General features: G+C 35.1%; 1 protein-coding gene across 6 annotated transcripts in view; it reads right to left on the reverse strand.

The window, feature by feature from the left end:
- The window catches only part of LOC123678795 (growth factor receptor-bound protein 10-like), a 453,358-nt gene that overhangs the window by 112,108 nt on the left and 314,112 nt on the right, over positions 1 to 27,138 (reverse strand). For 5 of the 6 annotated variants that reach the window (XR_006747290.1, XR_006747292.1, XR_006747291.1 and 2 more), the window contains exons 10-17: positions 8,837 to 8,863; positions 8,727 to 8,768; positions 7,324 to 7,365; positions 7,226 to 7,252; positions 7,111 to 7,170; positions 6,973 to 7,041; positions 6,870 to 6,914; positions 6,758 to 6,793 (exon numbers count right to left, since the gene is read on the reverse strand). Coding sequence is in view for 3 of the 6 variants with exons in the window: in XM_045616021.1 (XP_045471977.1) it covers positions 6,758 to 6,793; positions 6,870 to 6,914; positions 6,973 to 7,041; positions 7,111 to 7,170; positions 7,226 to 7,252; positions 7,324 to 7,365; positions 8,727 to 8,768; positions 8,837 to 8,863 (348 nt within the window). In the remaining 3 variants the exon portion in view is untranslated. The remainder of the gene's footprint in view (positions 1 to 6,757; positions 6,794 to 6,869; positions 6,915 to 6,972; positions 7,042 to 7,110; positions 7,171 to 7,225; positions 7,253 to 7,323; positions 7,366 to 8,726; positions 8,769 to 8,836; positions 8,864 to 27,138) is intronic. The other variant, XM_045616020.1, reaches the window with a different exon arrangement.

The following is a 27,138-nucleotide window of genomic DNA, read 5'->3' on the forward strand; positions in this document are numbered from 1 at the left end:
TTTTTGTGCCTTTTATTTCATAGTTCATAGTTATAATCTCGCATCTGGTGACGAGTAACGTCATATGTACCTATCTTCATTCCTTTCATTTTCCGTCGTCTAGAAATCGTTTATGCACACACATTTGAAAATTATTGATTGCTTTTGGACTTACCTTGAATTAATTTTCTATACATTTCATTATATTTTGGTTCTTACTGTGAATATCGAACAGAAACATGACGGATTTCAAACTGAAGAGAGCTAAGTTCGCGAGAACATCGTGTATAGGTGAATTAGCTTCACTATTGGATTTGGCCAATAAAGCAACAACAGATTCTAATCTCAGAACCTCGTTTAGAATTCGTTTTACCGAGATAGATGATGTTCGCGAAGAGTTTAATAAACAACACCAAACTGTAACTTCAATCTTGTTACAAGGTGAAGATACTGATCTCGATTCAGAAGAAGCAATAAAACGTGAATTTCAAAATGATTATTTTTCTGTCAAAACTATTTATACTCAATTATTTGATCCAAATGAAAAATCTTTGAATGAATCGACGCAATCTGTTTTGACACGCAAGCAGAGTCTTGCTTCTTGCTTTCCTCATTCCTTAACTCCTAACATTCGACTTCCGCAAATAGAAATAAAAAAGTTCAGAGGAGATTATACGCAATTTGCTACATTTTTGGATGTATTTGACGCCCTTGTTCATAACAATCAATCGCTCACTGAAATTGAAAAGTTCAATTATTTGATATCCTCGTTAGAAGGACCGCCTCTATCTTTAGTTCGCACATTGCCGATGACTTCTGATAATTATCAGATCGCTTATGACTCGCTGGTCAATAGATTTTCCAATGAAAGGTTGAGAGCCCAAGCTCATTGGAACGCAATAGAAAGCACAGGCAAAATCAATTGTAATAATCAAACCGCACTTCGCAATTTACTAAGTACATTCACTGAAAATTTGGCCGCACTAAAAAACATGAATTTTCCTGTAGAAAATTGGGACTTTATCGTGTTTATGCTCTTGATAAAACGCTTGGATAATTCAACTATCGCACGCTTCGAACTTGAAAATGGTTCCTCTATGATTCCCGAATTCAAGACTCTACTTGAATTTCTCAATAAATATTGTATTGCAATGGACACTCTGGGTACATCCCATAATTCTAATAATACCAGAACGGGTGATTCAAATAGTTCTTCCAATTCAAAACAACGCATAGGAACCTATTTCTCTAACGACAATAAGAATCAACGCTCAAAATCCACTTGTACGCTTTGTAATCAAGACCATTCGCTTCTCTCATGTTCAAAATTTATTGAAAAAACTCCCCAAGAACGTCATTCATTCGCCAAGCAGAAACATCTATGTTTCAATTGTTTGAGTAACATACATGATTTGCGATCTTGCAAGTCTGTGAATACGTGTCGAAAATGTCATCAACGACATCACACCTTGTTGCACCTTGCACGGCCCTCCAGTGAAACTTCCGCTGGATCAGAGGAACCTCCTTCTACCTCTTCTGATTGGGCAGTTTTGTCAGCATCCGCTGGTGTCTCTCATAAAACACCTACAGTTCTATTGTCCACCGCGTTAATTGAAGTCAGAGATAATTTTGGAATGTTTCATCGTTTTCGTTGCTTGATTGACAGTGGATCCATGTCTTCTTTCATAACTCGAAAGGCTGCGAATTTGTTAGGTTTACCCCGGCACAAACTTGATGTTGAGGTAAAAGGTCTTAATTCCATGAAAATGAACGCTTCTTATGGTTCTTTAGTTTTAATGTTTCGCCCATGTAGATTGAATGGTCCTGTTTTGTTGACAGACGCAATAATTTTAGACAGAATTTGTGATGAGATACCTTCTCATCCGATTCCTGTTTCCGCTTGGTCCCATTTAGCGCACATAAAATTAGCCGACGAATCCTTCCATACCCCTGGTAAGATTGATATTTTATTAGGCGCAGATGTTTTTTCGAAAATCATGTTGACTGAACAGATAATTGGAAAACCTGGTCAAATTGACGCTATGAACACCATTTTCGGTTATATTTTAATGGGGAAGTTCTATTGTAAATCAAAACCATCTATATCAGCATTTTTAACTTCATGTTCAGATTTCTCCACAGATATTTCTCTGCAAAATTTTGGGAACTTGACTCCTTGCCTTCAGTAGAACCGATATCCCCTGATAACAAACTATGTGATCAGATATTTTCCGATCAACACTATCGCGACAGTGAGGGTAGATACGTCGTTTCGCTTCCATTTCGCAGTTGTTTGCCGCAGTTTACTGGAATGCGTGAACTGGCGCTGCAAAGGTTCTTTACTCTTGAACGAAGACTTTTGAAAACGCCCGATTTGTATAAATTATATGTTGAGTTTATGCGGGATTATCTTGAATCCAATCATATGGAGATTATTCCTTACGACTGCATTAATCGAAACTCATATTATCTTCCTCATCACTGCGTTGTAAAAGCTCAGAATAGTCAGAGTAAAATTCGTGTAGTATTCAATGCTTCCGCAAAATCTCCTTGTTCTGAAGAAGGTTCACTAAATGATCATCTTCTTACCGGGAAGAAACTTCAAAGGGATATAATTTCGATTTTACTTCGTTTTCGGTTGCATGAATATACAGTATGCGCCGATATCCGACAGATGTATCGCATGATTCGTATAAGGCCAGACCATGCAGATTATCAACGCATTATTTGGAGGTTTTCAGTCGATGAGGCACCTCAAGACTATAGGTTACTCACAGTAACGTATGGTGTAAATAGTGCCCCATATCTAGCATTGCGCACCCTCATTCAGTTAACTGATGATGAGGGTCCTAAATTTCCTTTGGCTTCAAAAGCACTACTCGAAAATACGTATGTTGATGATATCGTTGCTGGCAGTTCGTCGTTGGAAGGAGCCAAACTGTTGCTCCAGCAACTAGTTGAACTTTTGAATAGGGGTAATTTCGAACTTAGAAAATTTTCTTCCAATTGCCCTTCCGTTTTGGCAGGAATACCGTCTTCACATATGTCAGCTGATCCTCTGACATTTGACCAGGAAGATGAACACTTTTCTTTGAAGATTTTGGGTTTGCAATGGGATCCAAAGGGAGATTGTTTTCGCTTCAGCTTTGAACCCTTGAATAAATCTTCTACAAAGCGACACTTACTTTCCCAAATAGCTCGCATCTATGATCCCATAGGTTTTTTAGCTCCAGTGACTTTTCTCCTGAAGCACCTCTTGCAAAGAGTCTGGTCGTCAGGTATTGATTGGGATGATGAACTTCCTCCAGATATCGCTAGAGTCTGGGATGCATTCAAATCCCAAATTCAGATCCTATCCTCGATCACCATTCCTCGCAAACTTCTCTCCCCGAAAGCCAAGTCTTACCAACTCGTAGGATTTTGTGACGCCTCTGAGAGGGGTTACTGCGCCGTGGTTTATAATCGTATGATTGATGACAACGATCAACCAAATAATAATTTTTTATGCGCAAAAACTAAAGTTTCTCCTCTGAAACGAATAACAATTCCGCGTCTTGAATTGTGCGGTGCTGTACTGCTAGCCAAGCTCCTCTCATATTGCCTTCACGTATTTCGGGATTCTATAGATTTTTGTAAAGTTTACGCTTTCACGGATTCCCAAATCACATTAGATTGGATCAAGGGATCACCACATCGGTGGCCTACATTTGTAGCCAACAGAGTAGCTCACATCCAGGAGAAGGTACCTAGTGCTTCGTGGTATCACATTGACTCCAAAAATAACCCCGCTGATGCCGGGTCCAGAGGGTTATTGCCTTCAGAATTCGCCTATCAGTCCATTTGGTTTGATGGACCTCAATTATTGCACACGCCTTCAAGCTCATTTCCTGTTAATATCGATATTGATGTGACCACTCAACAGAACATTAATAATTTTTGCTCGAAACTTTCAGATAAATCTGCCCAGAATATTATAATTTCTTTACTCGATAGTATTTCTTCGTTGACCAGAATTCAAAGAATTCTCGCATATGTCCTTCGCTTCACGCATAACGCTAAAAAAGAGAGTGATAAACTGTCTGGAAATCTCACACTCCTTGAGCTAAATGAATCATTGTTTCAATTAGTCAGAGTCACGCAACAACATGCCTTTTCAACCGAAGTTAAAGGGAACACTTTTCCCAAACATTGGCAAAAATTGAAAATTTTTCTTGATGAACGAGGTATATTAAGAGTAGGAGGCAGGATTGATTCATCCTCGTTATCTTTCGAGTCAAAACACCCAATGCTTTTACCTAAAAAGAGTCGTTTGACAGCACTTGTCGTTGATATGTACCATAAAAAATATTTACATGCAGGACTTCGCACTCTTAGATTTCTGATTGCTCAAAGATTTTGGATCATCAGTGGTAGAAAGGCCATTTCTTCGGTTTTGAATAGGTGTTTAAAATGTTTCAAAATTCGGCCCAAGCCATATCAACCCCCTATGGGTGCACTTCCAAAACCACGGATTTCTGAAGTTAAACCTTTCAGTAATTGTGGAGTAGATTTCGCAGGTCCTTACTCTATAACTATAGGTCGACATCGTGGTGTCAAAACGGTGAAGGCTTATGTATGTTTATTTGTTTGTTTCGCTACAAAGGCCCTCCATTTAGAATTGGCAACCGATTTGTCCACTGAGACATTTCTATCCGCTCTCCAAAGACTTATTGCGCGACGAGGAAGAATAAGTCATTTATATTCTGACTGTGGTACTAATTTTGTCGGTGCCAATCGAGAAATAATCAATTTGATGAAAGATTCTGCTGAAAGGGAGCACATACAGTGGCATTTCAACCCCCCTTCAGCTCCGCATATGGGTGGTTTATGGGAAGCAGGTGTCAAATCTGTGAAAACCCATTTGAGCAGAGTTATAGGAGCTCAAATTCTCACATATGAGGAGTTTTATACGGTTCTTTGTCTCATCGAGGCTATATTGAACTCTCGCCCGCTAGAAGCATTGTCTTCAGACCCAGAAGATGTGTCCGCCCTTTCACCTGGTCATTTCCTTACCCTTGAACCACTTAATGCCCTTCCTTATCCCGATATTACCCAACTTCCCTTGAACCGCCTTAGTCGTTGGCAATGTCTCCAGCGAATTCAACAAGATTTTTGGAAACGTTGGCAACGTGAATACCTGCACACTTTGCAGCAATGTTCCAAATGGTACACGCCGGACAATAATCCTCCTAAACTTGGAGATTTAGTGCTCATCAAAGATGAGAGGCTTCCTCCTTGCCAATGGGCACTTGGACGAATTTCATCTCTGTCCAATGCAATCGATGGACGTTCCCGCATCGCCACTGTTAAAACCCGATCTGGTTTCTTGAAGAGACCGGTTGTTAAGCTTTTCCCTTTGCCTGTTGAAATTTGATAGGCACCTATATTAATTGTGGTTAATAAATTAATTTTTTTTTCTCTCTCAATTTTTTTTATAATTAAGTCGCACCTAATGCAGTTTTAGAAAACCAATGTTATGTACGGTATTTATTTTTTGTTCTCTTTTTTTTTTATCTTTCATTCATTTTCCATTTTTCGCGCCCGGAGAATGTTTGTGCAAGAAACAGTTATGAAGTTCGAGCGACCGCGAAGTATCATAGGATTGCGCGTAAACGATGTCAACACTGATGGCTCTGCCCAGAACGCAAGAGACATATGAATATATAGTTTTGAATGATTGACTTCGCTAGTTCGCCCAAAAATTGTGCTTGACATTTCTAAATATTAATTGACTTTTCGCATTTTTTTTCTTGATTTTTTAACGCTTTTGAAATACCCGCTTTATTCATCGCTTTGTCTTTTCGCCTACGCCTTTGTTAGTGTTTTTTCTACACCGCTTTAAACCCAGAAAGTTGGAGCTGATAACCCGCACCAAGGGCCCTGTGAAGAGCTGGGATTTGTACCAGAGACCATTTGTTCTTCAACCTGAAGCCCCATTTGGTAAGTCATCATTGTTGACCGCAATTATTATTTGCATTATTATCAAATATTTCGCTGTCGCTCCAACTATCCAACTACAAACGCACGCAGATATACAGTCCATTTTTCTCTCAAACAATACTGAGCTATCGGACGTAACACATTCAAACCGGTCGATCAGCAGCAACGTCGTATATTCGCTGATTAGGTTTTTGAAATGCATCAGAATGATCCGGATTTTTATAGAAAAATCATCTTCAGTGATAAGGCCCATTTTCATCTGGTCTGGTGATGTGATTGGACCTTAATTATTCAAAAATGAGGATTGTTCAACTGTAACGGTGAATGGATTGCACTATATGCTTAATGATTTTTTATGGCCATTTGGCTTATATCACTTTCCATCGTTAACGGCATCCCTTCTTATTTTACATGGAATAAAAATCCATGAATTTCTCTTGAAATTTTTTTTCCATCAAAATGAAACCTTATATTGAAAAATTATTTATAAGTTTACATAGAAAAAAGGGGAATCATCAAAAATTTTGATAATATTAGAATGCAATGATCCGTACATAATTTTGCTTATATCGTTAGTTCACAATTATTACTGAGATTAAACTTTATCACAAGCGTATTTATTTATATCGGCACCACAGAATACTAATTTTTTTGAAATATATTATTGGGAAAGAAAATAATTTTCATTTATACTCTACATGGTCGAAGATATTAAGAAGGAATTCCTTTAAATTGTGGATTTACGTTCAGGAATGTTTTTCCGGTGATTCAAAAAAAAATCTTTTGAACATACACTTACATCACGTGAAGTAGATGGTTGAGGTTCATCAGTTGCCTGAAAAGAAGTGCAGTGAGATTTACAAGCGAATAACAGCAACATAACAATTCCCATGACCGATAGATAAACTTACAGGAAGTGCCGATGGCAAAGTCGTTGGCTGTTGACTTCCAATGTGCTGTAAGGGAGATGAAACGTGTTAGGATTTCTACCTTTTTATTAACTTCCGAACTTACTAATTTTCTTCTGATAGAACTAGTTAACCTACTAATAGTTCCTTCTTTACTCTTTGCTGCTTCTTTCTGCTGGATAATCATATGAGATATAATCAGTGTTACTATTTTATATTCAGCGATTATTAAAAGAACACTTACGTCTGTATTAGTCATGTATCTGAAAAAAACGGTTGAATTTCTTCTCGGGTCCATTTCCGACTGAAAAATAATTATTCAACTTCTTTTTATTCTTAGTTTGGATAAAATTACTCACGAGCCTAGAACTGGCACCATAACTTCTCTGTAAAATGGAGCGAAAAAATTTGGATGATGAACCAAAGCGAACAAGAAGTCAACATTTTTATTACTTACTCCAGAAAAGTCGAGTAGGGCCAAGTGGTCATGATTACTTCTCTGAAAAAGTCAAGAAGGCAATGGATCGTGGGTCTTCTCAGCGTGAATAAATAATTCAATTACAATTATGAGTGGAGTAAATTAAATGGTCAAAAGTTAATATTGTTGCAAAATTGTTGAGAGTTAGATTTCCTCGTTGCAATGTGAACAGAAAAAGCACGGTTTTTGGCTTCTGTATTGATAACCGCAATTTAAGATTTTTTTCAGCAATATTTATTGAAGAAACTTTTCAAACTGAATACAATCTCATTATTTTCATCCTCTTGTCATCTGGTAGATATGTTAAATGCCCATCTTTATCCTCAAGTTCCTTTGAATATCAGCCTTATTTATATATAAAATTATGTGAATTATTTTCAAGAATTCTTCCGCTATACCCTTGGCTATTCCTTGTTAACGCGGTAAATAAATGCAAATATTCGTACCGCATTCGATACGCATTATATTGTTTCTACGCTGATCAATGGGATGCAGGCGATTTTCCGCATTGGTTTGTGTCAGCCTTCTAGATAATTGTTTCGTCATACCATGATTTCTTCAGGTGACTATTACTGCATACTGCATACAAAAAGACGAACTAATATTTTTACAACGAAGTTCAGTTCAAAGAAGCAATACATTCATTATATCCAAAAACCAAAATTTAAAATAGGTACAAAGGACATAACAGTTATTAGATCTCTGAAGACAGATCAAAATTAAAATATTTAATTCAAAACCAATTCAATAGGATGTGTTTCGCAAAATATGTCGTGTGAAACGGCTACTATAATCGAAATATATTGTCTATTCTCGAGTTGGTATTCGTTAGGATTATATTACGAATAATATTTTTTTATCTATAACTATAACCAGAGCGCTGCATTTTGAAGAATTGATTGTCATTTCACTGAGCTTGACTTGACTGTTTTTTTTTTTTGGTGAACGTGCAAGAACGTTGATATGAAAATGATCACAATATGGCAAAAGGCCATAAAACGATTATATCACTTCGTCAAAGGTATATTCACTCATCAATACGCCGTATCTATGGGAAATTCACGGATTTCATTGGTTCTTCGAAATATGACCAACACTTGAATATTCGATACCTTGGCAAGCACAAGGGATATATGAAGGACTATTACCCGAAAAAAATTGAGTGAAATTTTAATTGTTTTTTTAGGGTCGTAGGCAATGTTATTTTCGTATTTTTTCTCATCGACATCGTCATTGATTAAATAATATAATATTTTCATCGACCGAATTCACCAACTTCACCAATAGAAAAAATTTTGATTTTTTCAATCGAGGAAGCTTATTATATTTTTGAACTTTGTTAAATGGTTGTTTAGAAATTTAGAATATCCGATAAAACTCACTCTAAAATTAGCTCTCTCTCCTAGATGCTCTCTACAGCCCATCTGAAATAAGAAAGGTCGAAACACATATTTTTTATGAATCTTCGAATTGAATATCCATTCAGACTTACTCTCCTGAAAAGTGGACTCTGTGGCCGCTGTAAATAAAAAAAAATAAAACAAAAATTAGCGAATGAAGAAATTTTTGGTGTAGTTTTAACTGGAATAGGTAGAGCGAAGACGTAAAGATTAATTGATTTATATGTTTTTTTATGAGCATCATATACACTATAAAAATTACTGAAAAATGTTTTACAATTTTTCATCTCGAACAGAAACCAAAATAAATCTTAATATTTGAAACATTTTTCAAAAACTCGAGAACGAATGAGGTAAAGATGTCTAAGATTTGCTTTCTGATTTCTTATTATTTCGAAAAAAGAGATCAGAGGTCCTTGAAGATTTTTTTCTCTAGATCTTATAGATCTCGAGATGCATTCAGTGAACATCGAATTTGTACATAATGAAATTTTCTAATCTGTAGTTCTACCTTGTTTTGTTATGATGAGATAAACTCATGAAGCCAAATATCCTACCGGATATTCTGTTTGATTAATATCTCAGGATATAATAAAATAGATACTTTAGCGGAAACTGTCTCCTTGTTAAGTAAGCAAACATGAATATCCACTTGGTGAGAAGCTTGCTAAATTAGTCCGACCAGTTCATTTCATTTCAAGATAGCAAGAAAGAGTAATAGTTTTTTCGATTGAGAAAACAGACGATGCTAGCGAATATTTAAAAAACATTACCAGAGAGTTCGAGCACTGGAGTACTAAATTAAACGATCCCTGTTCACGTGAGCCAATATCAGCGGAAAGTAGTTTAACACTTCTACTGCAGGGAGTCAGAAAAAAATTACAGCAACCTCGAAGACGTTGTATCGGACACATTTCTGTGAATAGGTACTGTCAGGCGATGTAGGATGATCGATTTTTCATCGGAATCCTTCATTGGCAGACAAACGAGGGAACATTTGAAGGCCAGTTTATTGATCGTCCCTGAGATAAAGTATAATTGATTTTCAATTGAGGTGCTTCAGAACCTGTTCAACTATTTTATGTATAGGATTTGGATTTGAATTTTATTGGGCATTATGCTCAACCTTTGAATGAATAAGAATAAAAAAACTCAATTATACTCATAATAAATTTGTTGAAGCATAGAGAAAGTGCTTCCCTATGAAAAGAGTTACATCTACCTGGTTTTAAGTTGAATAAGTTGAAGATAAAATTAGCGAAGGTATAGATAAAGATGACGTAGACGTGGATACTTTGTTCAAATAATAAAAATAAAAGAAAATCTGAATTTTTAATTTAGATGGGTATATTTCATTAATCGAGGTTAAGTTCTTCAAAGTCTGATTCATGTACTGGAATTGTTACAAAATCAACTGAGTGTTGTAACATGCTGCGTGAAGTAATGAAGAAAAAGTAGGTATGCATGATCAAACTGTGAATTCTTTTGAAACTAGAAATTGAAATGAAAAATGAGGTAACCATCTCGGAGAATGAAAACTATTAGTGTATTTGCTTTACAGCAAATTTCTTAGATTTTGAGAAAATTTAAACCTATTGTGGTGTTTTTTTTCGAGATATATAACTTTAAGTTGGCATTACTGTTCAAGATGGCGACCGATTCAACAGCTGTCAAGTGATTTATTCTCAGTTTGGTTTGGCAATTCATCGTGAATAGACTCACGCCTCAACAACGCTTGCAAATAGTGCAATGTTACTTCGAAAATAATGGTTCTGTGCGGAATACGTATCGCGCACTACGTCCATTTTACATTGTTTAGCGATGAAGCGCACTTCTGGTTGAATAGCTACGTCAACAAACAAAACTGCCGCATTTGGAGTGAAGCTAATCCTCAAGTGTATGTCGAAACACCGTCACATCCAGAAAAACTGACTGTTTGGTGCGCTTTATGGGCTGGTGGAATCATTGGTCCGTACTTCTTCAAAAACGATGATGGCCAGAACGTTACAGTCAATGGTGATCGGTATAGAGCCATGATTACTTACTTTTTCATTCCTGAATTGAACAATCATGATGTCCAAGAGCTATGGTTCCAACAAGACGGCGCAACATGTCACACAGCTCGTGCCACAATCGATTTATTGAATGACACGTTTGGTGACCGCCTAATTTCACGTTTTGGACCTGTGAATTGGCCCCCAAGATCTAGTGATTTACCACCGCTAGACTTCTTTCTGTGGTGCTATGTGAAGTCATTGGTCTATGCGGATAAGCCACAAACCCTTGACCATTTGGAAGACAACAATCGTCGTGTTATTGCCGATATACGGCCACAAATGTTGGAAAAAGTCATCGAAAATTGGACGTCCAGATTGGACTACATCCGAGCCAGCCGTGGCGGTCATAGGCCAGAAATCATATTTAAAATGTAATGCCACAAGATTATCTTGCGGATAAATAAAATTCATGTCAATCGAATAATCCATCATTGTTTGATTGCAATTTAAAGTTCTATAGCTCTAAAAAAAACACCCTTTATTTCAATTCATACATAGTATTGGAAGAGTAATATAAAAATAAATATTGATTATGAAGTCCTTCAATTTCTACCTATGTATTTCCTAGCTCTTAACAACAGATTATCTATTGCTCTTCTGATCATATCAAGATTCTGATGTTTTCCTACGAGAGGAGTTCATTGAAAGATTTTTTTCCTACTTCGACACCCTGTATCTGGAACTCTAGTCATAGGATTGAGTTGGACCCATATACTTTATTTTTCACGAGAACATATTCTACAACATACGAGAAATTCAGAAAAATTATCCGGTGACAATTTTTTCATTAGGCTGCTGTCTGGTCCTTTACAGATTACAGTACTTCAAGTTGAATGGACTAGTTTAGTGATGTTGATAATAACTTTATTTGACACGAAAGAATTGAAATATAGAGCAAAACCGATAAATCAGTGAAAAAATTTTGACAATCCATCAATAAATGACTGAGAAATAGATTATTTAAATTTAGGTATTTTAGCGCGGAACGTCTTTGGTCTGTGACGTCACGGCTCTTGCCTGTGATCGCTACACCATAAATTACGTTTAAATACTTAGCCACGCCAAGGCTCTCGCGCCGTTTGTAGTTGTACAGTGTAGTTTTAACTCGAGTTTTGTTTTTATGTCACCATAATGGAAGAAGGCTTCATGAAAGGACAAAGTGACAATTTGCCTAAAATAGATATATTCGCAGTGATGGAGTTTTTTTCTTCAAATCCATCTTTTGTCAGTGCAGAAATAAAAGGAGTTAAACTTTTCAAGTAAGTATCTACTTTTGAGTTTGCTTCATCATGGTTCAACTTATAACGATGATTTATTCAAGAAACGTTTCATAAACAGTTTGTAGTTGAGTACTGGTTGTTGAAGTCTACAATGGCAAAACATATTTATGTGAGGAGTAAAAAGTGAAAAGAGAAAAAAACAATTTATATGTATGTATATAGTAAGTTATTTCAGCCATCGTGTAACGAACAAAACACGACACGAACGGCACAAGTGATTGTACACCAATGAATTCGTAAGCACTCTGCCAATACCAGTCGTCTAGTGTGTGACGTCACGACACTTACACGTACTATGAAATTATTCTTCCAAGCGCAACTTCAAAGTCCCATAACTTTTTCATTTCTAGAGATATTTCAATGATTCTACCACATTTTTGTTTCATTTCACTTAAATTTTCAGAATTAATCCTTATCAAAAAAACGAAAACTATTCCATTGTAGGCTCTGTTCCCAAAAACAAAGGAATAAAAACAAAGTTATTCATAGGAGAGATAAAAAAACTGAACCTAATAAAAAGTCACCCCATATTTTACACGCAACAACATTCGAACGCCCCTCGTATACTCTACCGGATTCACTAAAAATCACAACAGGCATCGTTTTCTGGACTCGCTAAAATCCGGATTACCCGAAATAAATAACGCAGCCGGTCCGCCATTGTCCGATAACTCTTCATAAATTTCGAGACCCATCTCCGAGCTACAAAATGTCGCCGATAAATCGTTGGCGGTAGCATCTGGCGAAAGCCCGTCGATGACCGACTCACCTCGTAAATTTGTTTCGCTTTCATTTCGAAATTCATATGCATCGGAGTGCAGCGCGTGTACGTGCATCTGTCACGCCGTTTAAGTAGTTCCATTATTTGCTGTTGCTAGGCCGGAGTAGGGATTGATGATGCCTGCTGCAGCTGCATGAAGGGAACTTCAAGCTTATGTATGCAGAGCGGTTCTTTATCCGTTTATTCAGTATTATTGGCAAGCATTTGCCAGACCTGAATTGTAACGATTTCATTACCTCCTGTAGTGTGATTATATTGTGATTATGGAATAATTTTTCTCTAATTCTGTGGTTATTCCGTTCATTCTTCCACATCTTGTAGAACAAAATCGTGCGAGAATATATCAGAAACGCACAGTTTTCATGGTTATATTTTATTATTCTATGTTGGCACTCCGAACTTTCCGCCACGGCTTTATCTGTCAATTCATCAATTTGCCCTAAAGAAATCAGTTCTGCCAACCAAAATTTTTCAATGCAAAAATAACTAAATTATATTTATGGAAATATTTCATTAATTTCAATGAAAATGCAATGAATTAGAGAAAATAATGTATAATACTCGTACAGAAGGCTCATTCTACCACTCGTTCATTCCAAAACTCGCCACTTCGTGGCTCGCTTTTGAATTTTGAACTCGTGGAAGAATATCAATGCCTTCTGCACTTGTATTATAAATAACTATATCGAGTGGTGTTTCCTCGAACAGATCCACTCAATTATTTCGTTAAGTTGATAGCCTGACACCTTAACTGTCAAACCTAGAAACTTAGAATTTGCAAGGCAATTTCAGATCTCGGGAAAAACTTCCTCCTAATATCATCAGATATAATATCGATAGATATCTGATATCGAGAAATCAAAAAACCTCATATTTCAATTATAACATATCCTATCGAGTTTAAATTGAGCCGTATACAAAATTTCATTTTTATAGTGTCATTTTCGTGAAAATAGATCTGTACTTTAGTTTTATTCATAAAATATTTATATAGAATGTTCATGCCAAATTCGTAGACAATCCTATCGCCAGAACCTTTTATATACATAGAGCTTTAGCGAGCGCATTGTGTGCTTCGATCACTAGGCTTTGAGCACTAAGCTTCATTTCTCACAAAAGAGTCGCGAATATTGAGAACTAATAATTCGATATTTCCAACACTAACCACTTTATTGGGAATTGTTGAAAGTGTTATGTAATATTATTGACTGGTAACATAACAAGTACGTCAGAACTTTATTGAAACGAACTGATTCAAAATACAAGTGAAATTTTATGAATGAAAAAAAAAGGTGAACATAGTGAATAATCTGAAGAGAAATAACAAAATAAAAACGAGCAAAACGAGTAATTTAAATATGGATTTTGAATTTCAAATTTTTCACGCATTTGACGATATTCAAATGAAAGTAAAAATTGAATTATTCTACTGATGATTGATTTTATTTAACCTACTTATTGATTGAATATCAAATAGCGAAAACCTGTATGGAAATGACTAATGTAAAGAATTATTATTCTATAGTTGAAAACATAAACATGAATATTTATTTTAGAGCTCCCATTCTCTGAACGAAATTTTCTGGGTAGCTTCAAATATCGAATGTCTCCTGTGAGTTAGTGCAAATTTGGCAAGGAGTTTCGTAAATATGGCCTTTCGAATTTGTATACCTAATAATTTCATAACTACCAATTAGATCGAAATGAAATGTTGCCTTTAGATGTCAATTAACAATATCAAGAATCGAAAAGAATTTTATATTGATCGTCTAACCAGAACCATAAAAAATTCAAGCAGAGTAACTGGAAAGAATTGCTCATTATTTCTTTGATGACAAAACCGACACTCTTGAAAATTTTGGGCTAGCGAATGATTCAAGTTTAAACGGAATCGACAGTACTCAGCGCGTAAGATTAAATTATTTTTGACTCCACCAGATATTCCGTAAGTGCTGAAACACTTGTTTTTTTCAAATGAGAATGCCCCATTTTATATCATGCTCATAATCTACATGATATTCTGATTTCGAAATACTTTTTGACGTAGGCCAATTTTTTCGATAAAATTTCATGAATAATAGCCTGAACTAACGATCATATCATATCATAGGGATTATGGTTAATTTTCAATACGTATTCTTCTGTTTTTTTTTTCCAATTTTTCATGTAAAATAATTATTTTCTTGTCTTAACAATGGATGTATTGTTTAATAATAATAATGTGTTATTGCTAACTGATTCTTATGGAACTTCGAAGAATAGAGGCGCAAGATAGTTTCATATTATATCATAGTAGTACAATACCAGAATGAAATATTGAAAATTCCCCTTAAAACTAAAACTGGCGCATTCGCCATTTTGCCACATTCGTCTGAAATCGCTTCGAAAAGTTTTACATGATATTATAAAAATGCTCGATTGAGTTTGACAACTTCATTCCAACGTAATGCTTTGATAATGCGCATGTTCAAGGTATATCAAAGTATAAATGCGCTAATCGAAGAAAAATTCCAAGAAATACAACATACAGTCACAAATATATTTGGAGAATATTTATGGAAATTGGCTGCGAACGAGAATAAGAATCAATTGAACATAGGAGCTTAGAAGAATTGACCTAGATATGAAAGAGAAAGATGGGACCGAATATAAAGAAGCAACGTTGAAGACAATGTGGAACGTTTTGTGAAAACTCTTGCAAAAATGTACTTCAATGATTGAACCATTCAACAATATAATATTTAAATCAGCCTGAGATGCCCACATTCAATGGTGATAGATCATTTAGTAGAAAACAGCAAGGAATCTGATGTTCAGTTAAATTTTAATAAAGTCATAAATATTCGTCAAAAAATTTTCCGCCGAATATTATTGATTAATGCCTGATAATTTTTTGCCCAATTTCCCAAGCTCTTATCTTGGTAACAGCCCAATGTAAGTAACGAGCTTTTTATACAATTCGATTATTTATTTTATTTCGTTTCAAATATTCATTATTTCAAAATGTCACGATTTGGTCATAATACTGACGAGAATATTATTGAAATTATACAAGCAAAAAACTTTCTATCCTAATAACAACATTGATAAATGCTCAGAAAAATGTTAACAACATTCTTTCGAAATCTTTTATGTTTTTTATTAGGTACTACTGAAAATTGACCACAATATAAAGTGCAATTATAAAGAAGTATAATCCATTATTGCATATGTACTTATGTACAATGAGAGTGGCTTTCATTAACATGTTATTTCCCAACATTTTAGCGAAAACTTGGCCCACTCATCATCAAATCCAACCTGTATTACCTACAAATATATTCCATTCCATCCTCAAAAATCGAATAATAAAAAATACGCAATGCCTCCTTTCCTAGACGGTTCACCCTTCATTTGCCCCATAAGGAGTAACGAGGCGATCGAACGACCTTGGCAATGACCGTTCATGGCACCTCCAATCGTGTAGTTTTGTGAGGCGCAGACGCGCTCTTCTCGTTTGATGCAACATGCAACGCGTAGATAATGATTATTGGAAAACGTGAACTGGGAGGCTGGAAAGTGGCCGAACGCAACACTTTCACAGCGGCTCACGTGATACCTCCCGACCTTTCCCAATCGCGGAGCGCTAGTGTAGAGAGGGAGAAGGTTGGGGAATATCGATGAGGTCAAAAATAATGGGATCGCTGGAGCGGTCTCTGGAGGGTCAGGATACGAATAGGAGGACCATTGTTTCGTGTTACTTTCTGAAGGGGTTGATGTGGAAGTGATATTGTCAGCTGCTCGACGTATCGCATGTACAGGGTGTCCCAAATAATCACTGAAAGCACTTCGAGAACTACACGACTTCAATCTTCAAGGACCCCAATTTTTTTTCTCGAAATTATAAGATATCAGAAATCGCATAGATAATATCTATGACCGAATCAAGATATTACCTTGATTCGTTCTCGAGTTACATGGCGTTTATGAAAAAGGACTGTTTCAAGTATTTCGCTATATCTTGGTTTCTGTTCGATGTATTCGAAACATCTGAAACATTTTTGTCAGGAACTAGTATGGCCGATATGATACTCACAATATCATTGTGATATCATTGAAATCAGTGACAGTTTCAGAGATATAGAAAAGAGTTGGTGTTTTTTTGAATGAGACACCCTTTATTTTCCAACGTAGTTTTTTTAACTACAGATTTGTCGAAAAGCATTCCGTTATTGGTTTTTCAGAAGTATCATCTAATTCGAAGATGTTTTAAAGAGTTTTTCGACTTTGATTCATTGGTAAATTGGCTGAAGCTTAGGATAGATAGAAGACACTGAGGCGAGTCAGAATAACCTATATTTGAAGAGTCTATCTTTATAATCGAGAGTGATTTTTTGATTTAGTCAATTTCTTCAACTACCCATAAAATTCAAACACCCCTCTATATTTTCATACTATCTAGTATGTTTAATCTCTGCAACAACATCTACTCAAGACATATACATATAGTAACTAATTTTTTTTACAGGTCTGGCCTAGGAAAACTTGATAAATAAGATTCAACCAACACAACCACTCTGTATTTAAAAATTCCTTAAATTTGAAAGGATATCAGGATGAAGGAGAGAAAAATAAAGGCAGCAAGGTATTTATCGAACTTCAGCATGCGATTATAAAATAAAACAAGTCAAACCTGAATATTCAGATAACACAGTAATACAATTGAATTTCATTTGGTATGTATTGATTTATCAATTTCACCAATTTAATTGAATGTTTTGGGTAACATAATTGTAACACAACAATTAAAAAGTTTGCAGAGGTCTTTGTTAGGAGAAATCAGTAATAATTTCAATTAGTGGTACCACCACTGAAAACGATAACATCGGAATAAAATTCATAATGATTAAAAAGTAAAACAATTTATTATCGCTTATATTATATGAAAAAAGTCATTTTATTGTTAATTTTTCAGTTTGAATATTCAATAAATACATTTTAATCTTGATGGTTTCAGCCTCTACTTGACCGAAACCATCGAAAAAAAAATTTATTCATCGAATATCCAAACTAAAAATTAACAATGAAATGATTCCTGGAAAACATAACATCTCCTTGGGAAACCCTAATGCTATAAAAAAGGCTTTGAAACACACACAATCTATCACAACAATCTACTTATATCTTCAAATTGAACTGTAAATTAATAATAACTATAATATTTTCTTTATTTATTGAAAATTACTAGTTATAGTATATAGTAAATCATTTAAGATGTTTTTATTATGAGAATAAGGAAAACAAATCAATATTATTCTAATTTATTTATATAAAGGTCGACTCATATTATCCGACACGTTTCGCTTCAGACACCAATGATATTTGTCGTAAACGATTCGGTTACGACAAATATCATTTGATGCGTTTCATATGAAGTAATTCACATTGTTCGTTAACGATCGTGTCATTCGCCATCCGTTCCGTTCAGTATTCTTCGAGAGAATATTTTGTCAGACAAAATATGTTTTGTCTGACAAAATATTCTCTCCAATCCGTTCCGTCTACTATTCTTCGATAGAATATTTTGTCAGACAAAATATTCTCTCAAAGAATACTGAACGGAACGGATGGCGAATGACAGGATCGGTGACGGACAATGTGTATCACTTCATATGAAACGCATCAAATGATATTTGTCGTAACCGAATCGTTTACGACAAATATAATTGGTGTCTGAAGCGATACGTGTCGGATAATATGAATCGACCTTTAGTTTCAATTTGTATCCATTTGTGAAGGACCAATTTTCAAACTTATAGAAAATTTTACAAATTTTTCATCGGAATTAATTAGATTTTGACATTTTCTCACTTCATGAATCAATTCCGTACATAGGCGTACGATTTTGCTTCTGCTGTATTTTTTCCGAAATTCGAGGCTTTATTGTGAAAAACTGGTTACACATTTGTGATTCAAAGTATTGTCCATCACTGTCCACTAATTTCTCCCATCTTTCGGGCAGCGTACGAATCCCGCGTTGAAAAAACTGGTCATCGTTTTTTTCAAATATGTCTTGACCACTTCCGCGACATGGGATCGAGCATACTGTAAAACCACTTTATCATGTCTCTCGTTGTATTGCGGCAGTTGATCATTCAATGCTCTGCTCCAAGCATTAATTGCGTTCGATAACGTTCGCCTATGATTTTTTTTCAGTCGGTTTTAACAACCCATAATACAATACGCTGAGATGGTCCCACCAAATAGTGAGCATGACCTTGGAACAGTGAATATTCGGTTTGGCCGTCGACGTGGAAGGATAATAATAATAATAATAATATATGTTTTTTCACCTCATAGTATACAATTCAAACAAAGTTACAATTTTCACCTACATTGCAGTTGTACCTTTAGATATCATACATATCAATATTATATTTATCGAGCATCAAACAATCAAGACAATAATAGAACAAAATTGCAAAGGTTGAATAAACAGGACTTTCCACAGAAGCTCTAATAGAACTTTTGCTTATATGTGGTTCATTATAATAAACAACAAAATAAAAAATTTAAATACATAATAAGAAAACAACATGAACAAGCCCGTCCCAGTTAGTATAACTACATTTTAAATATTCAATTACATTGTCTCATATATTCATTTATATTTTCTTCATTTCCACCATTCAAACTTTTTATTCCTATTTTTTTTCCTTTGCCTATTTTGTTTTTTATTTTCAGAACTTCAGCCTCCGGTTCACAAATTCATGAAACATGACCGGGATATTCTTTTCTGTGCTTGGAATTATCGCAATTTTATTAATTTTTTTTTTATTTCGACTACCACTTACCGCTTAAGCCATCTATTGCAAAACGGCGAAAGCAATATTGTACACCTAATATTATTCTTGATTTAAATATACATACAAGATAAAAATATTTGAAAGGAAATATATCGCAGAAGCATTATGTGAAACCAATTCATTTTTTCAAATGATTTATTTTGCATTTCTTTGACCATATGTATATTCTATGAGATATAACCATTTTCTAATATTTTCTGTTTTTTAATTTTTAAACGTGCAAGCATTTCTCCACTTGACGGGCATCAATCAGTAACAGAAAATCTGAATATAGGCCTTTCGTGATGAGATTCCAACCATTTTGCCGGCTGGTAACGCCGGAGATCCGGGAAATACAGTCAGGAGCCGGTAATTTCATTGAGGGAGGGTTACCAGCTAAAAATAGGCATCCCGGACCAGCGGATACTCCGAATTTTGCGCGCGTTCGTTCGTGAAATCGCGGGCTTCAAATCTTAATTAAATTTTATCTCGATCAGGGCCGACAACGAGTCGTTTCGCGGCAGAATGTCATTTTATGCCGTTTTCGCGTTTCGTTTCGGAAATTGCGATTTTTTGTGGGACCCCTTCGAAGGTTGGGACAGGCATTGGAGGAAATTGGCAGAGGGGTTTTGCTGCTGTAATTACCTAGACGAGACGAAGTTGATTAGTCAGGGTTTGGTCGGGGTCAGTTTCTCATGACGTAATGTGTCTCTCGCAATATTTTTGTTTGTTATTAGGCCAATTGCAAAGTGCTCGGTCTGATGCACAGATGGCGGTGCTAGTATTAAAACCATATGATTTCACGTTAGTACCAACTAAGATGTCTAAAAACCAGGTGTATGAACTGATTAGCTTTTGTTTTGCCAATTTTGAGAATATTAGTTAAGCTTCGTTATGTCAACTGTAGGTAGCGCTATAAACAAATTAAGATTCTTGTTATTTATGATTTACGAGGTTTGTGCCATTATGTACGTATATGTATATCTTTCATTATAGTTATGATCTATGGAAGTAATTCTTGTAATTGAAATACCAATAAACTCTCTCTCTCTCTCTCTCTCTCTCCCTCTCTCTCTCTCTCTCTCTCTATTACAAATATTTGAATTCATTCCAGTAAACGTTTCGTGTTTTGTTTCACGACTTTGCACGATCATACTCGATTACACATCGCTTTTGATTGGTCAGTATCGGGTTTTAATTAATGTATCCAATCAAAATCAACGGAAATGACAAGTATGACATTGCGGCGCCGCCACGAACTAAAACTAATATTTTCAATTTGGTCGAATGTCATTGCATTCAAAATTTGACGAGTGCATTCACCATGTTTTTAGACATCTTAGTACAAACCTTCAAACGATACGTGTCAAAATTTGACAGCATCCGACCATTAGTTTGTGAGATATTGCGTTGTGAGTGTAGCTGTTTTGTTATTGAAAAAAGAGGGAAAATGAAGAATTTCGTGTGATGATAAAATATTGCTTTTTGAAGGGAAAAAATACAGTTGAAGCCAAATCTTTGCTTGATGAAGAGTTTCCGGGGTCTGCACAAGGAAAATCAATCATCATTGATTGGTATGTTGAGTTTAATGTGACGAAATGAGCACCGAAGACGGCGAACGCAGTCGACGCCCAAAAGAGGCTGTCACCGACGAAAAAATCAAAAAAGTTCACAAAATAATTTTGAATGACCGTATGGTGGAGTTGATCGAGATAGCAGACATTGTGAAGATATCATCTGAATGTGTACATTTCATCATTCACGAATATTGCTACATGAGAAAGCTGTGTGCAAATTGGGTACCGCGCGAGCTCACAATCGATCAAAACCAGTCTGAGTAGTGTTCGAAGCTGTTTAAGTGCAATAAACCTAAATTTTTGCGTCGATATGTGATAATGGATGAAACATCATTTCACTCCGGAGTCCAATCGACAGTCTGCTGAGTGGACTGTACACGATGAAACGAATCCTAAGCGAGGAAACACAACAGTCAGCTGGCAAGGTTATGGCATCAGTATTCTGGGATGCGGAAGATATAATAGTCATTGATTACCTCCAAAATTGCCAGATCATCAACAGCGATTATTATATAGCGTTATTGGATCGTTTAAAGGGAAAAATTGTTGAAAAACTGCCCCATTTGAAGAAAAAAAGGTGCACCGTGTCACAAATCAATGAAAACAATGGCAAAATTGCATGGATTAGGCTTCGAATTGCTTCTGCACCCACCGTATTCTGCATATCTGGCCCCCAGGGACTCGTTCCTGTTCTCAGACCTTATTGAATTTTAGCGCCAATGAAGAAGTAATCGCCGAAACTGAGGCCTATTTTGAGGCGAAAGACAAATCATACTACATACACATAAAATCGAATTTTGACAAAAAATGAGCTTTACTGTGGTAGGCCGGGGACTTTTCAATTGGCCTGTTATAACGATAAGATGAACAGTATCGAAAAATGTTGGCGGACTCCAATGTTTCTCTCAACAGGGAAAACCACCACGTGATTACTCAGTTCAAAACGAAATTGCTTAGAAGCACCGATTCTTATGGGGTTTTCACATAATTCCTACAAAAAATAATCTAGAATGTAGAATGACAAATTAGAATTTGCGAATGAAAAAAATTTTGGTAAATTTTCGTTTTTTCCAAAAAAATTCATGATACGTTCGATGTCCAGTGTGGGCAAATTTCAATGTTTTAGCCCTACAACTCTTGAACCAGAGGAGATAGAAAAAATCTTTTCGATCTCTCCTCCTGAGAAACTAACAAGAGTTGTATTCATTTTTGGCTACATTCTTTTATTTTCGAGTTGAAATAGAAAATAGCGATATAAAAAAAATTATATCTCTGCTAATACTGATAGCTCGGAAATTAAAACATTATAGGCATTTTTCACGTAGAATCCAGTGGCACGTTCGTATTTTTAACAGGATTTTCAATTATGAAGCTATGACCCAAAGTTTTGTTTTTTTCAATGGCACTAGATTTCTGTCTATTTTTTCAAGCTTAATTTTCAATCATTTTAAAAATATACAATATCGTATGGTTTGCATCAATATAATTAATAGAAAATGGCCAAAAACCTTTTTTCATCTGAGGGCCCCAATATTTCTTTGGTTTCAACTGTTTATATGCACAGAAAAATACAGCTTCTTATTATAAGAACAAACCCTTTCTATCATTATCATCATTTCTATGCTTTCGACCTATTTCTACAAAATTCAAATATCGATATATTTTATTTCTCAAAATGGTGTCGGAAATAACGAGAAAATCCACATGATCGACTGTTTCCACCGATACAGTTGTAATGAGATGGATACATCAGAAGATTATTTTTATAGGACTCCAGAATGAAAACGCAGAAATAAAATCAATTTCAAATAGCACATGGAATAACGCATATATGATTAAACTCAACAATTCATTTAGAAAAGTATCAAAGAAGAAATAATATTTAAGACGTAGATAACAGTGAAATTACGAATAATATGATGTTATATATTTTTGAAATCAGTAGAAATTACGCTTTCGAAAATTGGCACAAAAATCTAGTGTTCCCATTCCAAAAACCAAAACTCTTGCTCATAGCCTAATTAAAAATCCTGATAGGAAGACGAGAACGCCTCTAGATTCCACGTAGAAAAGTGCCATTATAATGTTTTAATTTTCAGAGCTCTATCTTTCAATATAGCTATTTTTCCGATTTTCGCTTGTAACTCGAAAACAAGAAAAGATGGCCAAAAATGTAAAAGTGTAAAGGTACTACTCTTGTAAGTTTCTCAGAAAAAGAGAATGAGTATGCGATCAACATAAAATTTTGCACAATGCTTGAAATTGTCATTTCAGATCCAGCTATACAAATTTTGCAATTATATTTCGACATAACTTCAGTAATAACCACGAAATTCTCTACACAGAAAGCTTTGAATTCATATTTTTATATATTTCTCTTAAACAGGTTTAATTCGGGAACGTAAAAGTCGGTTCATACGCTTAAACCATTTGCACAATAGGCACTGCTTTGATTTTACGACAATGGTCTGGGCGTGTACCAGATACACCAAACAAATGTTAACATTTCTCCTCGTCATCTTTTTGAGGTCTCCTTCTCCCAATAAAACGTATCATTTCGCCACAATGTATTTTTCGAATTTCGATCCAGGAATTGACTTGAACGATGAAGTTCAACATGCAGATTATTAATTCGTTATTCAATTCTGTTCGTTCCTTGGGTCTTAAAACGGCAACACTCGAACGGAAAAACGTAGATAGAACGTAGAATTTTCAAGTTAATGCATCGATCGAGTTGATGAGGTAAATGCGACTAGGGGTTTCGTAAATATGGCTGTTTAATCTTAGATATAAATTCTTCCTTAGGCCCAGTTTCACCAAATGCTTTAATCTTGACTTGGCTCTTAAGTGAGGCCTTAGATCACGATTAATGTAATGTAGCGTTTCACCACACTCCAAAGCGCCATTTAATCGATTAATCGTGATTTAGCAATAATCGGCCATTTTTGGAGGATTATAACCTTTCAAGTTGAGATTAATAATTATTTATCAGTATGGAATTCTTGTCTATGTAATTATTTTTCCGGAAATTTCTAATTTTTGGTCAATTTTATCAAAATATGACTATATGTATAGGCTCAATATTTTCCATTTAAAATACACGTAAACTTTGTTTTTGTGTTTTATGAAATTTATTGCGAAGAATAATTTATTGATATGTTTGATTGAAATATTATTTAAGAAGCAGTTAAACTTGTTAATAAAAATAAATAAGTTAATGAAATTACTTATATAGTTTTTTTTCCAGAATGTGTGGTTTTGTGAAATGGGATAATTTCTTTTTAACTTCTGCAAGTTTCCGACATTTCGAAGCATATCACTCGACATTTTCGGCAAAAATTACCTTTGTTTTTTGTTTACAAGATGACAAATGATTTGAAATGTTATGAGTTATGAATGAATGACACCTGACACCTAGCGCCAATGGTGGTCATCACTGCTAATACGATATAGAACACTATATAACTTTTTGTTCACAACGTTGCCAAATGGTTTGACTATTTAATCGCGATTTGGTTAATCGCGATCATCTTCGGACATGTTGATGCATGGTAAAACAGAAAACAATGTTAAGCCTGCTTTAGTAACAAGCGGAGTTTAATCAATCTGGGATCAAGTGCTGTTTGGTGAAACTGGGCCTAAGGGTTTCGTGAATATGGCTGTTTAATCTCAGATATAAATTCTTCCTTAGCATGTTCTATGATCCATTAAGTAGGAATTAAAATAGTAACACACTCTATTCTATATTTTTATTCTCAGGCGATCGATTTAGGATTATTATCATTCCATCATCAAGACAGATGAAAATACACTATATTATATACAAGATTTTTCAACATTACATTCAATATTCTTTTTTAAGGAGTGATCTTTTTTATTTTTTAGGTTAAAAGTATGCAACTTATAAAACTTACTGTCCTATTGAAGTCAAAATGGATTAAATCGTTTTATATCATTCATTGCCTCTGTTATTTTTCTCTAATTGTTTGGTTCTCTAGTTTTTCTAATTGATTTCCTGAAGTTATAATGAATTTTATCTCTTGTTCTTAGTAGCGTGGTGAATACATAGGTAACGGATATGGTCGGTTTTCAATGTCAAATTCTGGTATTTGCTCTGTGAGCGGGAAATTTAAAATTTGGTTTCATTAGTTATCTATAAGTTTAAAAATATTTCTTCCGTTGAATTCGATGTTATCATTCAATATAAATAGGGTTATATTTATTGTTTATGATTTCGAATTGTTCAAGTAAAGTTGCAATATTTATGTAGGATCCAGTTCATTGTTCCCTGTAAATAATTGAGATGGTCAACCGGATGCTTGGAGACTTATTAGTCTCTTCAAGTGCCAAGGGCATGACAAATTCAATGAATTTACAGGGAACGAATTGTTATTGTACATAATGTAAAAAGGATGTGTAATTCTTCGGGGTGTCGAAGAATGTGTCATGTCGGTTGTAAAACTTAAGATATTTACTGGGGTTGGGAAAGTTCTAGAACAAGACGGTTGTATCAGATGTGTTACATCTTTTTCTCAGGTTCTAGTCCTTCTAGAATATTCGATTTCCAGGAATCCGCGAAGATCTTTGAGGGCGGTACGGCAAAAGCCCTTATTGGACTAGGGGATGGTACCTTCCCCTAAGGGTGTGGTAAAACCGAGAGAAGGGAGGTCTATATTCGAGAGAGGGTAGTTCCAATCGGTAGAGAGCACAGTTAAAATTAAACCGAAGACGGGTACAGACGGTACTGTTTAACTTAAGCCGAAGACGAGTTAAGTTCGATCGGTCAACTTAAGACTTAAGACGAAAAGACGGTTCGCGGATTAGATTAAGACGAGTCGCGAACAAGTTAAAGACGAGACGACCGAAAACTTGTAATAAGACGAAGACGTGACATAATCGAAGACGTTTCGAGTAATTAAAACTAGAGTTAAATACGAAATTCAGTACCGTAGTGAGAAACTTTTAATTGAGACGTAATTAAGATCTCTTCAATACTGAGTTTGTACTGTATAATTGTGGCTTTGTAAATAGATTTAAATAATTCGAAAGAGTTTAATTAATACAAATCCAACAAAGTCACGAAGAAAAAGATGAAAGGCCTGGTAATCGAATCATACCTCTAGACGATCGATTAACCAAGCCTACATTTATTTTCTCTGTGTAGTATCTTTTTTATTCAACCTAATGCAGAATGAGGTCTATTTTTTTCATTTTCATTGTTTTTTTTTTCAAGGCTACGTGTAGTCATACCACTCTAAAATGAGGGGCAATTTGTGCACGTTATATGGTATATTCCGCTTCATTGTTCTAGTTTTGGTCTTGTTCTGTTGTCAACTAATATGTTTTCTAATATTTTGTGACGTCTACTTGTAGGCGTATAGTTGTACTTTCTCAGAGTTGTGTCTAATCTTTCATGTAAATCCTTGTAATAAAGTGTGGATATGAAATATTGTCTGGTTGTTATGTGGGGGTATATTTTATTTATTATTTGTTTTTTCTTCATTGAAATTAGAATTTCATCCATGAATTGTTGTACGAACACAAGAAAACTATAGAAAAAAAAAAGAACATCCAATATTAATTAATGGATAAAATTCTGACTTCAATAAAGAAAAAACAAATAATGAATAGAATATATCCCATATTACAACCAGAAAATATTTCATATCCACACTTTTTACAAGGATTTACATGAAAGATTGGACACAACTCTGAGATAGTACAAACTATACGCTTACAAGTAGACGACACAGAACATTAGAAAACATATTAGTTAACAACAGAACAAGACCAAAACTAGAACAATAAAGCGGAATATACCATATAACGTGCCCAAATTGCCCCTCATTTATCATAGGTATGATTACACGTAGCG

This window comes from Harmonia axyridis, chromosome 4 (assembly GCF_914767665.1).
Source record: "Harmonia axyridis chromosome 4, icHarAxyr1.1, whole genome shotgun sequence".
NCBI lineage: Eukaryota > Metazoa > Arthropoda > Insecta > Coleoptera > Coccinellidae > Harmonia > Harmonia axyridis.